Raw genomic sequence first — 16,366 nt, 5'->3', positions numbered from 1 at the left:
ACTAACCACAATGTCTCAGGACTTTCCAATCCTTTTATTTTGTCCTATTGTATTTCTGTATATGGTTACACCCTTTCCCCCCCATCTCCTATTCTACAGATTTCTGCTATGACAATACCTGGTCTGTACTTTTTGGCTGCTACAGTTGGAAGCTAGAACAGAGAGTGCTGGCCCCTTGGCTCTTAGAAACTTAGGGATGTCCTTAATAAGACTGGATGTTCCCTGACCCAAGATGAGAGAATGGTACAGAGTTAGGGACAGTTGCTACCTTGCAGGACCAGTGCTCACCCTGAGAATCATGGGCCTGGCTCCCTCCCACTTTATGATACTTCCTCACAAGCCAGATTCTAAGGCTTCTAATTTCCTTGTAAATTGGGAAAGAGAAAGAGATGACAAGTATGAGCGCCAATTTCAACACACAGCCTTCCAGAACTCGGTTTATACGATTGTCCAAATCCAGCCAGAAATTTGTTGAAAATTTGAATGATATTGCAGCTATTCTTTGGTACCAATAAATTCCCTGAAACAGTATATGTGCAAAAAAGGAAAATAAATATGAACGGAGGAAATCTAATTATATATAAATCTAATTGTATATAACGTATTCTACTTCGTAATTCTATTCACCATGCAACAGTGAGCATTCACTATTACGAGTCTCCGAATAAGCAAAAGCAGTTGGTTTTGGAAAATGAGATTACTGTATACTAATATACCAATTTCGTATGAGTCATGACAAACACTTTTAACAATCTATACTAAAGATAGTAGAAAATGCAGCCATAGGTCAAGATCTGATACACTTTTAGCTTAACGTAAAGCCACAGAGTCTGGGTGAGGGGGCTATGTAGGAACATCACAGTGCACATAAACAGCCTGTGAGAACACAAAACTGGTTGTGCAAATATTTTTTACACTGAATACTCCAACAGGATCCTGACCAGAGAATTTAAAGGGGGGATTTTAAAGAGGCATAGAATTTAAAAGGTAGGAATTGATCCACTGGGCAAGCCAATGCTTAGTAGGAATCCACAGGCAGCCACAAACTCACCTGCCAGCCTTCCAAAGACAAATGACCCCAATTTTCTTGTAAGCATGACATCTAGCACTGCACACTCTCCGAAGCTATAGGTCTCATTTCCACTACTCCTTCCATGCAGGCAACAAATAGGAGTTTGTTTTTTGTGGGTTTTTCGGGCTATGTGGCCATGTTCTAGAAGACTTTATTTCTGACACTTCGCCAGCCACAGATGCTGATGAAATGTCAGGAATAAACTCTTCTAGAACATGGCCACATGGCCTGAAAACCCCCCAAAAAAACTATGGATGCTGGCCATGAAAACCTTTGACTTCACAAATAGGAGTTTGCATTAGATGAAACAGAAGAGATCCTCAGGAGAGAGCCTTCTCTCCTCCACAAACGAGAGAAGGCCTTCCCAAGGTGCTGGTCCGAAAACAGTGAAGGCAGTTGGTAACAACCATAAATCATGTCTGCCTAGTAAGGCTAGTCAACATTTGTGAACCCCTGTGTACCTAACACTGTAAAGCTCCAAACAAACAGAATCAAAAGTATATCCAGATTAATGAGAACACAAGATTGAAATCAATTTTTAATTATACCTGCAATGGCAAGCCTTGCAGCTAATGATGATTAGCTGAGGCACAAGATTTTAACAACATTCAATTATTTCCTCCAGGTAACCTTGATCAACCATGTTGGACGTTGAAACCATAAAACTGAGAGATCAATGGGCTATTAAGCAGGCTTGCGAACGGCTTGCTAAGAATGCCCAGTGACCCCACAGAAGTGTCCTTAGTGCTGCTCGCTGTTAATAAGATTAATATTTTAAAAAGTCGGCCTGCTTCAAGCCCCTGACTGAATAGTAATAGCTCTCCGAAGACATATGTAAGACATTCATTTGCCTTTAGCAATAATAATCTGAATGAAAGTTTTACACAATCAGCTGATGAAACACGGCTTGCCCTGATCATTGCGGGCATTAAATCGGACTTGTCAGCATTCTCAAGCCCTATTAATCTTACAGTAAGGAACTTCAAGGGGGAAAAAGGAGATTTGTCGCTCAGTGAAACTAGTTAAAGCCAACATTCATTAGCATAAGCAGTGTTCGTTATTCTCAAGCCCTGGAACATAACAAAGGCAACCACAGAGTACATTCTCATGGTGCCTCAAAGGCTAACTGATTTATTATGACATAAGCTAACATTTATTATCACATAAGCCACTCAGTGAGGTACAGGAACGTACAAAACTGCCCTAGATAAAGTCAGATCATTGGCTCATCTACCTGAGAGGTGGCCAAACTGCAGCCTACAGATCTCACACAGCCCCTAGATCCTAGTTTTCTGGCTCTTGAAACCCCTAACCAAAGCCCTCTAACCTCACCCCCCCAAAAAAAATTTTTTTAAACATTTTTCAGCATGATTTTTTGAGCAAGTTTTTCCCTAAAGTACACAGAAAGCTCTCCACTGTGTTCCACAAGCTCCATTCAGTTGGTCCGCAAAGGTGGCATCCACACTGTATAAACAATCCGGTTTGGCACCACTTTAACTGCCATGACCCAATGCTATGGAATTCTGGCAATGGTTGTTTGTTGTGGCACCAGAGCAAAGGTTTCAGGCACTATCTTTCCCAGCTCTATCTGCACATGCCAGCAAAGGAAGCTGGGATCTTTTAGATGCAAAGCAGGAGCTGTATTGAAATGTTAGCTTCAGTTGGCAGCGACAAACAGATATGGATTTTTGAAAAATCCCTTTTAAACAAAAGGGGCGAAAGGGCACAGCATTTAAGACATACATTACCATACAAAGCTAAAAGGTCTACAAGCTAAGCCTGAGGATCAGCCACAATAAGTCTTTAAGATATCACAACACTTTTATGTTTGCTGTTAACAGAATTACCTCTTTGATACAGTGGCATAGTCACTCAAAAGCATAAGATTAAGATGCCAGTTTGACTATCACTGGTATATTCTTGCCATCTTCATGTCACCCAAAATGCAAAAACTACACTGAGGGCATATTAGGTTGCATCCCCAATTTTGCCGCTCAATACAACATAGCTGCATGCTCGGCGCATGCACACCCTCATTCTCTCATCCACACAGATACACCGATGTGCAACCCAAGGCCTTAAATTTCCACCCAAAGATTACCAGGGCATGCTGTCACAATCCTCCCAAGGCTGCTGCTATACAGTTGCAAAGCACAATTTAAAGAGTCCCCAAGGTTTTGTGTTTACTCTGGAGAACTGCTGGTGTTAATCTTGTCTTACACAGTGACTACTGATAATGTTTCATCCTCAGGGGCAGGGGCGGTTTTCATAGTTTACCTTGTTTTGTTTTTCAGTTTTTGCTGCAAACTGCTCACTGTAATAGTCTATTATTAATCAGATGCAATGAGACAGGTCTGCAGGGCTGAAGCCTTATATGCAATTATTAAAGAATATACAGTGGTCCCTTCTCATCTCTAGGGGTTCGGTTCCTCCATCACCACCCTGGAGATGGCAAAAAACGCAGGAATATTGATAGGAATATTTAATACTGGCCAGAAGGAGAACATGAAATAAGACAAGAAGCAAACTATCACTTCAACGAAAAGCACTCTACATACTAGAAAAAGCACAATATGATGCCTGGCCTTAAGGAACAGCTGGGGGGGGGGGGGAGGTAGGAGAGGAATTACAATTACAAGACTTTCAGCAATTCCCTTGAATGTCCAAATCTTTGGGAATACCGCTTTCTTCTAAACAGTTTTGTTTTCTTTATATGCATCTTCGACCTCATTAGATTAGGGACAGCTACTATTGCACACTTATGTAATATCAAATGTCTGAAAGATACTTTCCAAAAAACACATTAAGAGGAGTCACACAACCTGCATGTGTCCCATAGGGTTGACAAGCTCCAAACTACAAGTTATATAGTGAAAACAAGACCATGGACAGCTCACCAATGTCAAACAGGGAGGGTCCCTTTCCATCTTGTAACAGCAAGGCTACTGTGTTACATACCCCCCTATGGTCTGTTAAGTGTATGGGGGTGATCCAATAAGCAAAAATATCAGAGACGGGTGTGGATTTTTTTAAAAAAAATTAAAACCATTTAAAATTCATTGAAAAATAAAATCAAGAAAAACAGAACAGCACATCACTAAAAGCTTACCGCAGTCACCTCCTAAAAGTCTATTAGAATATAAAAAATTTCACTTGCTTGTTGAAGGAAAGCAAGGAAGGAGACACCCAAAGCTTGGGAGCAACCACCAAGAGGCTCCTCTCCCTTGTTCGCATCACACACGCCTGAGAATGTGGTGGCACTAAGAGAAAGCCCTCTCTCAAACATGGTAGAGGCCATGCAGGCTCATATAAGAAGATATGCTTATATCTACAAACATTACTATCTATATAAACTTTCTGGGGGAGATCACTTGAGGTTTTGAAGTTGGGTCTCACTATGTTGATGATACTCAGGTCACAAGGAACATCAAGGAATACATTCCTCCAAGAGATGGTCCCTACTTGTTTAGGGGAAAGGAAAATGCCCTCTACCCAGACGCACAGAGACACTTTTGTTCATAGGCGGGTTACAGACCGCCTCTTTGAGGCGGGCTGCACCCGCCCCTTTCCCCGCTGGGTCGGGGCCTCAGCTGCCAGAACGGCAGCCGCTGAGACCCCGATCTGCCGCTTTTCAGGCTGCGGGGAAGCAGCAAAACGCCGCTTCCCCGCAGCCTGAAAAGGGGTGTCCTTGGGGCTTCAAGCCCCAAGGACACCCCGTGGCTGCAGCGAGGGAGAGAAAGGGGCCGCTTGGCCCCTTTCTCCCTTGCTTTGCTGGGCGCAGCCGTCTGAAGGCTGCGCCCAGCGAAGCAAAGCGGCGCCGCGGACCAGGAAGGAGCTCCGAAATGGAGCTCCTTCCTGGTCCGCGGAAAGGGCGCCCTGCCGCGGATTGAGGACGTCACATCCGCGCCGCCCTGTGTAGAGGCAGCGCGGCCGTGATGTCCTCATGACGGCGGCCGTCTGGAACGGCCGCCGTCATTTTTTACGCGCTCCGCACGTATTACAATGGCGGTCTGTAACCCTCCATAGTTTAGAATTCCATCTGATATGGAAAGGACATTTTGGAAGAATCTTCTCTAACTGGTGTTGTTCAGATGTGTTGCAACTACAATTTTCAGACCGCTTGGCTGAGAATGATGGTGGCTGTAGTTCTCAGCCCAGTTGCCTCCACAAACGTGACTTACAAACACCACCATCATTCTCATCTTGTAATCTATTGGTTTGGCTATAAACCTTTTGTAAATCCATGTGCTTCGCTGATTTTCCCTGGTCATTTAACAATCCAGCTACTTTTGGATGTTGGCAACAAGACCTTGATATTTATAAACCCTGTGAAATCTTTGCAGCTCATTTTTAAACATTTGCTTACCAAACAGAAGACAAGCACACTAAATCAGATCCCATCTGAGTTAGGACTTGGAAAGTTGTTTCTAATTCAAACATTTTCCTGGAAAGCACTACTATTGACAAGTGGTTTGAAGGTCTCGCATGGAGTGGCATTCCTGAAATACTTATCAACAATGAATTCTATTAGCACTGAATTTTAACCTGTAACCAAATTAAAGCATGCGTAGTAGAAATAATCACATACTCTTCCCCTGCACAGCCATGCCTTTGTGCCTACTCCACCCTTTCATCTGTTTCACCGAGTCTATTTTAAATTGTAAGCCCCTTGGGGTGGTAATCTATCATACCTACGATCTGCAAACTCCGTGTACTTAGTTATAATTTATTCAGTGCTGCCTAACACATCACAACCAACATGCTGTTAGTGATATACAGAAGCATAAACCCAACATCTGCCTGCTTGCATCTTTCCTGATCATTGTGAAAGTCGGTATTCTTTTCCTCCCTCCAAAATGACCCAAGCCACCACTGTCACCCATCCACCCATCCCACTGGGACTCACTGTTGCACTGTAATAGCTCTCCCACAGCCATCCAGCGGCTGGTGGGAGAAGGGTTAGAGATCTGCTTGCCAATGTCCCCATAACCAGACACAGAATAACTACATCACCCAGAGAGGCTTCCAGAGAACCCCAGTGGATCTTGGCAGCCAATGTTACTGTCATTGGTCTGCGTCTGGCTGCAGTTATATAACCAGACACTTCTCCGAGCCCCCTGCTCTCCACCAGGCACAAAAGGACTGTGGAGAGGGAGGTAACAAGCACAACGGTGAGTCCTGGGGTGGCAAGACGTGAGCCATAACATAGTTCCACCTCCAGAACTTTACACTACACTCAGTGGTATAGGAGAAGGTGTTTTGTTTTGGTAAATCCAATGTTTACTTCAGCCACCAATGATGAGAAACCAGATGTGACATTTCTGTAGGACGCCAGATGATGAATTCAATGTAGCATGACAACTCATGAGAGTCAGTGTGGTACAGTGGTTAAAGCACTGGTGTGGGACACGGGAGATCCATGTTTTAGTCCTCAGTGAGGCAGAGAACTCACTTGATGACCGTGAACAAGTTAGGCACACTCTCAGCTTGACCCAGTTCATGGGCTGGTTGCTCCAAAGGTAAAAATGAGGAGGAGGAAGAAAGCCACGGACACTTGCTTTGAGTTCAGGAAAAATATTATTGTAACGGATAAAATGTTTTATTGCAAGTACATAGTCAAATGCACCTTCATGCACACTCTTTGCACCTTCTTTGCACACTCCTCAGCAAATTCTGGAGCACAGGGTGAAATCTCTCTATTTCCTCCACCAAGGTTTTACCTTACTCACACCATGATTGCTCATATCATGTTGCAGAGGCACTAGAGGAGCAAAAGAGGGAATCTTTGGAAATAAGGGGATATTCATTTGGAAGAGAGTGATCACAGTTGCCTCCTGTACAACATTCAAGCCACTGCTTTCCAAGGAGGAGTACCCTAAGGAGAGAAATACAGTTCCAACAGGGGGGAAAAGAACTAAGTGTGAGGAAAGAAAACAGCAATCACCCTTGGGACAACAGAGAATCTGGAGTATCATCCAGCACAGTGGGACAGATGAAGAGGGGAACCTGAAAAACAACAGAGACTACAAAACCCACTAGAGGTTGAATCTAAGAGGCCACTTTTTAAATACTGACTGGAATTTATTAGCCAAGCCAGGAGCTACAAGAGTCAATTAAGTCAGTAGCTTACAACTATTTCAAATCCAAGGCCCACCTTTATTTCAAAAGCCAAATGAAGCCCACAGGACCTGCTCTGTCCCTTATCTGTACCCAGAGAGAAACCAAACAGAGTACCAAAGAAGGGGAGCCCCGAAGCCCAACACAGAAATGCAGGAGGTCACAGAAGGAACTCTGTTCCCCCTCTGTTACAGTCCAGCAAGGCAGTAAAACATTTTGTGGGCTAGTTAACTTTTGTGGACTTATTTACAAGGCAGTCCTAAAGTATCTCCTACAGAACTATAAAAGATTTCCAGCCATCTTTCCATCTGGTCAGAATCTCTTCCTCTTTCCTTATAAACAGAACCCCCAACAATGTAAAAGAGAGAAGGAAACAACCATCATGCCACTGGGACAACCTGTTTATTAGCCCTGACCATTCACAACTGAATTAAACCCATTGTTTGGATGCGTTTTATATTTTTCCCTGTTTCCACTGATGTAAACCAAAGGTAAAGAGGCTGAAAAAAGTCTCTGCAACTTAAGAACCTTGACAAGCCATTCGGTATACAGTTGTGGGCCATAAGAATCAAACCCCTGAGTCTGTGCAAAGAGGGACTTGTATGTTCAGTTAGCTGCACTGAACAAAGCAAGAGTTTGGTCAAAGTAAACATGGATAGGATTGGCCTACACATCTTTGTCTGGTGGTAGAACACAATAACACAGAATCATGGCAAACCTTGATTTGCAGGATCCCAAGGGAAGACTCACATCTATATGGCTTGTTTATAGCATGATACACTTCCAGATAAGAGGGCATTCGAGATGGATTAAGTGTATGCCCTGATATAGGAAACCGAGCTTCTCACCTGTTCCACTGCAGCACTGACTTGAAGGAGCTGGAAAACCTCTTGATCCTACAAAATGGCACACTTAAGTAACTCACAAACATCTCAGCAATATGTCAACAAGTGGCTATTGATCAAGTTCTTCAAAGGCCAGGCAGTTTGTTTTAAACACCCTGATGAGGCAATTAATACAATACTGTTGCTCTCCATGTTAACAACACTAACACAAACACTTTCTTTGCCCTTGCTCTGCCAGGGCTCTGTCTCCACATCTCTGCTGAACAGTGAGACTAGTGGTTTTAAGAGGAAAAAACCCTGTCAATCATCAAACAGCTCCACTGTACAGAAAATACCTTAACCATCACTTTAAACAGGGGTGGGGAAACTACAGAACGTAGGCCCAAGGCCCTAACAGCACAAAGCACTCTTTTTCATACCGCAATGTTTTTATTACATCCCTCCTCCCCATCTTCTGGGGCATAGGGAGGAGGTTACCATCTCTGCGGCTAATCTAGTTCCAGAAGAGACCTTGGATAAACCAGGGAGTAAACTGGAAGTACTGTTTACCTTTGGGCATAAAAATGGCTCTTCCTGTGCCTAAAACATGGAAGCATTTCCCTCCACATCCTCAGAGGAGACTCAGTTTTAAAATTTCCAAGAAGGAGGAGGGGGATATATGGGAAGTGGGGAAATTTAAGAGAAGAGTAGCCTTTAGGGCCCCACAACCAGGCAATTTCACCCCCAACTCCAATTTTATTAGTACAAAGAGGATACACAGACCCCCAGGACTATGGCCTGTTACAGACAGCCAAAATAAAGCTGCTTCAAGTCACAGTGGAGGTATGGTGTTTCAATGATGCAAGAGTCCAGAAGCCACACCAAAGCCATGCTCCAGTCCTTAGGGCTGGAGCGTGGCTTTGGTGCGATTTCTGGACTCTTAGGACGCATGCATCATTGAAACACCATACCTCCACTGTGACTCGAAGCAGCTTTATTTTGGCTGTCTGTAACAGGCCTAAGTTCCTTATCTTAACCCACATCCTAGCAGATAGGACATGTTCATAACACAGAGCCAAACTTCCTTGCAGAATTCACACAGAATTAGACCTACATAAAAGGCAAACATTTTGTGACATGGTCAGCCTCAAGAGTTTCAAACAATGTTCCTGAGTCTCAGCCATCTGCCATGTACAGTTTTGTTTTTAAACTGGGAAACACGCAGCCGGGACAACAACAACAACAAAAAAACACCCCTCCCAACCAATCTAATTCATTTTGCCAGTGAAGTACTTTTTCCCCACACCACATAATGCATTGGAACCAAAAACGTCCCAGGCCATTTTACGGTTGAAACATGATGTGGAGAAGCTGGTGCGGAATGAAATCTCCCCCTGTTCAAAGGCAGGAGGGGAACAAGTGTACCTTCACTTTATCCAGTCCAGGAAGGACCAAGCAGAGATAGTAAAGTCACAAGAGGCAGCAATAGAAAGACCTGGTGCAGAAACCCAGACGATTCACAGAAGGATGCAAACAAAGACAAGTGTTAAAAATCTTTAAACTGCTCCTCATGGAAGGCATTTGTTACCATATATTACATGAAACAAATAGAAGGAATGGAATTTATTTAGGGCATGGACCAAGAGGAATTCGACTTAAGTCAAAGCATGGAAGCTCCTTGACTCAAGTTGAAGAAATACATTGGCTTATTCCTGGTACAGGGATACTTTGGGTAAGCCGTGGTATGCCATTTCAGAGCACTGCCACCTCAGAGCAACCTGGTTGTTCCATTGCACATGTGTACATTGTTAGTTTTGAATAAAATGTCTGCTGAAACATGTTGAAATGCTCTTTCTTTCTTTTTTTGTGGTGGTGGTGGTGGTGTGGGACCCTAGCACTATGCTTTCCATGTTCTTTCTGCCTCTGGTACCACACTTTCTGCTAATGTCCAGGAACACTTCTACTTCATTAACAAAGAATTAACCATGCCTAGAGAAATGCAAGATCTGTTGGGATACAGCAAGACAACAAAGTGAATGAAACTGTGTCTGCCATCAACTGCCTGGAACAATATGCAGAAAGGGACGCTTAAGTCAACCCCCCCAAAATCAGAGGCAACATTCTCAATCTGTGCAGCCCAGGTAACAAATAATCTTCCAAGCTCAGAGTCTGTTTGTCAAGACTCTCCCCAAAACACTGAGGGGGGTACAGAGGCTTTGGAGAGGTGGATAAGGACCAAAGGAGCTCAGGGCAGTTTATAGGCCAGTTTCCTCGCCCCTACTTTAGCTATTAATACTGATAAAAGGCAACCAATTGCATTAACTCAAGGCAACCTATTCCATTCAGTTCCACAAGCTAAACAACGACTGTATCACATTAAAATTAAAAATACAAATACGCTCTAATAAGGAACCCAGGTCCTGTCCTGATGAATATGGATGCCCTACAAGCAGCAAAAAGCTGCTTTAGGTTTTCATCACTGGCATTGCTCAAGAAGCAATTTTCAGTTTAAAATTCAGCTTGCCTCTTCAGCCGCACGCATGACTGCAGTGGCAGCTCCAAAGAAGCCCCCCACTAAGAGCATGGTTCTCCCACATATGTACGCTGTCTGTTGGTACAAAGTTTCCCTTCCCACATAAAGCTGCAATCCCCAAACATGCAAATAAAACAGACAATTCAGTAAGTCTTAAGAGATTATTCCCTTGTTGCTTTGGTTGCTCCAAAAGTCACAGCCTCCCGCTGTCAACTCAATATTACTTTATGACCAAGTCTTAAAGTGCTACCAAAAAGAGGGCAAATATCTGCTGCAAAGAACTCAGTAATTCCAAGCCTCTTTCTGAACAAACTGCCTGAAGATGAAAACATGTTCTAAAGAGTGTAAGTGTTGTGATTAAATTTTAAATGTTAAACTCCTAAACGCAGCATTGCATCATTAGTTAAGGAAAACAAGCCACAACTAGGCTTTGCTATGAGATCATCATGCAAGTTCTCTCCAGTGTTCTTATTTACAAGAGTACAGGCAGTAAAAACCTGTTAAATTCTGCATGCAGCAAGGTTATATAACATGGCCAATGCATGCTCTAGAAACAGATTAGTATTATCACCACCATTTAAAAAGTGTCCTCAAGTTGTTAAATGATCACAACCTGACACTTACACCAGTTCACGATCGTAACAGTAACACACACTCAGACATTTATGTAACTTGGTGACAAGACTTTGGAAATGCCACACGGTGTTTCATTTTCGGACGCAAACCTCTTTCAGAGAAAAGCAGCTTAACAAGAGAGGTAATGAGTTGAAACGCCAGTACTTTCACCTAGACATTGCAATGTTCTCCACAGCTAGCCACACCTTCAGGGGAGAATTTAAGACACAAATTCTCAGCTTTCTCTAGACTGCCAAAGGGCATGACCAAAAAATGACACAGATCCAGGTCCATCAGCCAATGAAGACTCCACTGCAACACAAAGCAGCATTCTTACCACTGGGCCTTTCACCCAAGTAGGTTCTGCAGACAGTGACAGGTTGACAACGCAGATCTTTTTCTCCTAGCTATCTACAAAATTAGTTTTTGGGTTTTTACTTGCACTGTCACATGCAGACAAGATCTGGGGAGGGGGACACACACAACTCATCTAAATATTTTGAACAAAGCACTATCCTTCCCTCTCACCCCAACACATTCAGTACAGACACATTTCCTTCACCAGCAACTGCACTGGAGGTAAATATACCTGTTCTGGAACTCCCAAAATTGAGACCACTGTTCTTCAGGGCTAACTAGAAACAGCCGTGCAAGTCAGAGAAGTGTATTATGTTCCCCTACTAAATGCTATTACATCTCATTTGAAAGGCTCTTCTCCCCTCTTGTATATTTGCCTCCAAGACATGACTCACTTCCCAATACTCTTGTGTGCATTATTTCATCTAAAACAACAGTCTTGTGGCTCCTTAAAAACTAGCACATTTCACTGGGATTAAGATTCCATGCACAGCAGCCCACTCCATCAGATGAATTTATTTAAGGCCAACAGACTTAAGACAGCTACCCCACCACCAGAGAAATCATTTCATCTCAACTGACACGTCTCTTTTGAAGCCACATTTCTTCAGTTCACAAGCCATTGAAGCTCTACACATACAATTTCTTCCCCAATCACATATTACTTCAATGTCCACCCCTTTTCTTTAACTTTAAGCCTATTTATCATTCTCGCCTCACCTGTTTGGAGATACCCCAGGGTATCAAGTTTTCTTCAGCCCCAGTTCTGAAGCTCCGCACCCCTGAACCTCTTGGTCAAGCATCAGATTCCCCACCCTCTTCTGAAACCCTTCCAACCGCAGCACACCCCCATTCCTTTTCCCTACTAGCTGAACCCCTTCTCTGTCTTTAAACAGAGGCGGGATGGCCATTTGTCAAGGATGAATTGACTGAGTTCCTGCATGGCAAAAGGGGGTTGGACTGGATGGCCCTTGGGGGTATCTTCCAACTCTATGATTCTCAAAGCTTTCATCTGCCTCCTCTGAGACTTTTACCAGCCATTTCGACAAAGACCATAAAGGCCTCCATTGAGGGCAACCCCCAGCTGTCTCTACAAAAACCTACACCAGCCAGATGTCGCTCGCCCAGCAACTCAGATCATCCCCAGTCGGCAGAGCCAATGGCGAGGAGGGATTATGGCCACTGCAGCCCCACATGGGCTACAAGTTGCCCACCCTTTCCGACAGACGTTTCCCTTAATCCTTCCTCACATTTAAAATACACCAGAGTTCGGAGGGGGGGGTGGACAACAGGAGTGGCCCAGTTGAGGGGAAGGGGGCAAACAGCCTCCTTTTCTTCAGTAAAGACGTACCTTCAATTTCAGCCCCACACTACCATTGCAGTCCTTCCGTAGGCACTTCAGGACCCACAAGACTCCCTGCAAGGAACACCCCAAACCAAGCAACCCACCCTCCGGCACCAACTACAGCGCCAGCAATGCAAACACAAAAAACGCCAGACTCCCTTGGGTTCCAACACACTGGACAACACCCCACAGCTCCTAGGGCATCACCTAGGGGCCCCCAGTTCCCACAACCGAGGAGACACTCCCCTGCAATTCTGTCCTTGCCAGATCGATCCAAAGCTCTCTCAAGATCCGAAAGTGGCAGGCCACAATGCCCAGCAATGCCTACCTAATCTCTGGGCCGCTCAGGGAAAGACCTAGCAGGCTGAAGCAGAGAGGAAAGCAGGCAAGGAGGAAGGTCACATCTTTGACTGCCCCCCCATAACAAAGGCAACCTCAGCACCCATTTTACCCCAACAGCCCAGAATTTGAGGAGAGAGAATAAATTAGAGCCCCCCAAGATCACCAACCTGGAAACCAAAGACCCCCCTCCCAAAATAAATACTTACCTTACCCTTCCAGGACTTTCCAACCCTCCCCAGCTCCTGAGGGACCCCCAATATTACCAAACCATGTTGGGGGGGTGCTTCAAACCCTTTGCAGCTGTTCCCCCACCTCCCCAGGAGAAAGACAGGCCCTTCCAACCCCCAGGGTGCCCCAACAGCCCCTTTTTCCCCACAAAAGGGCCTCCTTTGCCTTTGAGCCCCCCTCCAACTATGGCCCCCCACCCTCAAGAAAGATTCTCAAGAGTATTTACAGCACCTAGGACCCACATACAGACCCCAGATATTAAGGTGGGGGGCTTTAAGTGCTGCTCAATGCCCCCCTGCACCATCAGAAGAGCTTCCCCAGGGTATTTACAGCACCCAGGTGCCCCCTATACCCCAAAACTGAAGGTTGGGGTGAATGAGCTTCTCAATGCCCCCCTCAATCCACCCTCAGCAGACCTTCCCCTGACTATTTGCAAGACCTAGAACCCCCCCCACACACACACACACACAAACCCCTAAACCTAAGGCTGGGGGTGAAAGAGATCCCCTATGACCCCCCCCCACCCTCAGGAGACCTTCCCCTGAGTGTCTGCAAAACCCAGAATCCCCCCCAGCCCCAAAACATAAGGTTGGGGGGCTGAAGGAGCTTCCCCATGAGACCCCCCAGGTGAGAGTAGTTGCTAGAGCCAGGACCCCCTGAACCCCAAAGCCTAAGGGGGAGGGGCTGAAGACGATGACCCTCCCCAGCCGAAAACTGAAGGTTGGGGGGCTGAAAGAGACTCCCCATGCCCCCCCCCCAGCCTCAGGAGATCTTCCCAGAGTACCTGCAAGCCCTATAACCCCCCATACACCCCAAAGCCTAAGGTTGAGGGGCTGAAGGAGGGTCTCCATGAGACCCCTCCCTCAGGTGGGAGTAGTTGCAAGACCCAGGACCCCCCCCCCCCAAAGCCTAAGGCGGGGGGATCTAAAGGCGATTCCCCGTGAGAGACCCCCCTTGGCCCCTCCTGGGCTCCCGTACCTGGCCGCAGCGGCTCGGTGATGCTGAGCACCAGCAGGAAAAGGAGGAGGAAAGTGCCGCTGTCTGCCTTGGGCACCATTTATCCTCCGTTCATCCTCCCCCAGCGCAGCAACATAAACCCCCCCGAAGGAGGAGGAAGGGAAGAAGGGGACGGGTCTCCGCCGCTGTTGTCGTCGTCGTCTCCGGGGCCTTCTTCCCCTTCAGCCCGCCTCTCTGTCTCCTCGCAGCCTCCGGAGGGTCGTCGTCGTCGTTGCGTCCGCCAAGCCTCCCCTTCCCCCGCCTGCTTGGCTTCTGCCCGGAGAAAATGGCGGACGCATTCTAACCCCCCTCAGCCCAGGCGCCGCTTTGGCTCCTCCCCCTTCGCTCTGCCGGGGACGACCAATAGGAAAGCGCGGGGCGGAGCTTCGCCGGCCGGCAAGCTGCATAAGGCGCCGGGCTAATGAGGGGCGGGGCCGGGGGCGTGACGTGCCCGGGAGGGCGGGGCCGCCGCGTCCGCACTGGAGCGCTAACCCGCTTCGAGGCCGCTTTAACTGCTCTGGCTCTTTTCTTTGATAGTTTTGCACGGGAATTTTTAATTGAACGTTGAAAACGTGCAAAACTGGGAGTGGGGGAATCAGTCTATAGAGAGGCCTTGGAGCCTTTGGGTCTCAGATGAACTTGGACCAAAGGAACCTGAGGAAGGAGACTGATGCCTAGGGAAGCTCCTGAAGCCAACTGCTTTATTATTATTATTATTATTATTATTATTATTATTACTATTACTATTACTATTACTATTACTATTACTATTATTATCACTCACACATCACCACAGTAATTATTCCCTGCTACTCTAACTCTACTCTCTTCTAACTAACAGTACTTACTAAGTGATCTTCCATTGGAACGCAACTTGCATTTCATCATTTGTCTTCAACCTTCGTCACCCTTTCCTTCCATTCCCCTATACCACCACCTTCTTATTTCCTTATTATGATTAAATATGATTATTATGATTATTACTCTTATTATTTCCTTCGCTCTTTCTTCGCCAGACCTCTTTTCCCCTTTCGGCCTTAACTGCCCCAAAAATCCCACAAAAAGCTCCTCGTCGGTCGTGTTTTTTCAGGCAAAGCTGGCAAACAAGAGGAGTCCAGAAAGAACATCTTTATTATCATACAATGTATGTAAAATCAAACAAAGGTAAGAATCTTTGTTTTCAAATGACTATATGGTAATTAAAAAATAAAGTATACACACACACACACACACACACATTTTTAAAATTTGGACACACCAGTTTCAGGCAGCATCGGCAAGTTATGGATATCAGATTGCCCTCTTTGGCTGATGCATGAAAGCAGATTCATGCCTGAATTGTTGCTGTAAAGCAGAGGACAGTTGCTGGTTTTATGTGGAGAAGTCCAAGATGCCTGGAATTGAACCTGGGACCTGCTGTCTGCCACGAAGCTACTATAACCCTTGCCCTGAGAGCCAGCTTTAGTTGAACTCAGTACAGTATGTGAAGTCAAAGGCTTTCGTGGCCAGCCTCCGTAGTTTTTTGTGGGTTTTTTCAGGCTAAGTGGCCATGTTCTAGAAGAGTTTATTCCTGACACTTCGCCAGCATCTGTGGCTGGCATCTGCAGAGAATGCTGGCATGGAAGAGAGTGGGATGTGTGTATGTATGTATGTATTTGTGTGTGTGTGTGTGTACATACACACATCCCTCTCTCTTCCATGCCAGCATTCTGTACATATATATATATACATACATACATACATACACATATCCCACTCTCTTCCATGCCAGCATTCTCTGAAGATGCCAGCCACAGATGCAGGCAAAACGTCAGGCATCAATTCTTCCAGAATGTGGCCACACAGCCCCAAAAACCCACAAAAAATCATGACAGTATATTTGTCCACTGACCAACGTATTCTCTACCCCAGAGTCTCCCAACCCAGCATTCTCCAAG

The 16,366-nt window shown here is 45.5% G+C and overlaps 1 protein-coding gene across 4 annotated transcripts in view; it reads right to left on the bottom strand.

Moving 5' to 3' along the window:
• The window catches only part of LOC149290018 (integral membrane protein DGCR2/IDD-like), a 60,859-nt gene extending 46,136 nt beyond the window's left edge, over positions 1-14,723 (bottom strand). For all 4 annotated transcript variants that reach the window (XM_089490080.1, XM_089490081.1, XM_089490082.1 and 1 more), the window contains exon 1: positions 14,412-14,723. In XM_089490080.1, the coding sequence (XP_089346206.1) occupies positions 14,412-14,490 (79 nt within the window). In that variant the 5' untranslated portion in view covers positions 14,491-14,723. The remainder of the gene's footprint in view (positions 1-14,411) is intronic.
• Positions 14,724-16,366: the final 1,643 nt, after the last annotated feature.

This window comes from Sceloporus occidentalis, unplaced genomic scaffold (genome assembly GCF_023333645.1).
Source record: "Sceloporus occidentalis isolate IW3139 unplaced genomic scaffold, rSceOcc1.0.p SCAF_41, whole genome shotgun sequence".
In the NCBI taxonomy this organism is placed as follows: Eukaryota; Metazoa; Chordata; class Lepidosauria; order Squamata; family Phrynosomatidae; genus Sceloporus; species Sceloporus occidentalis.
This window is presented reverse-complemented; position numbering and strand designations above follow the sequence as displayed.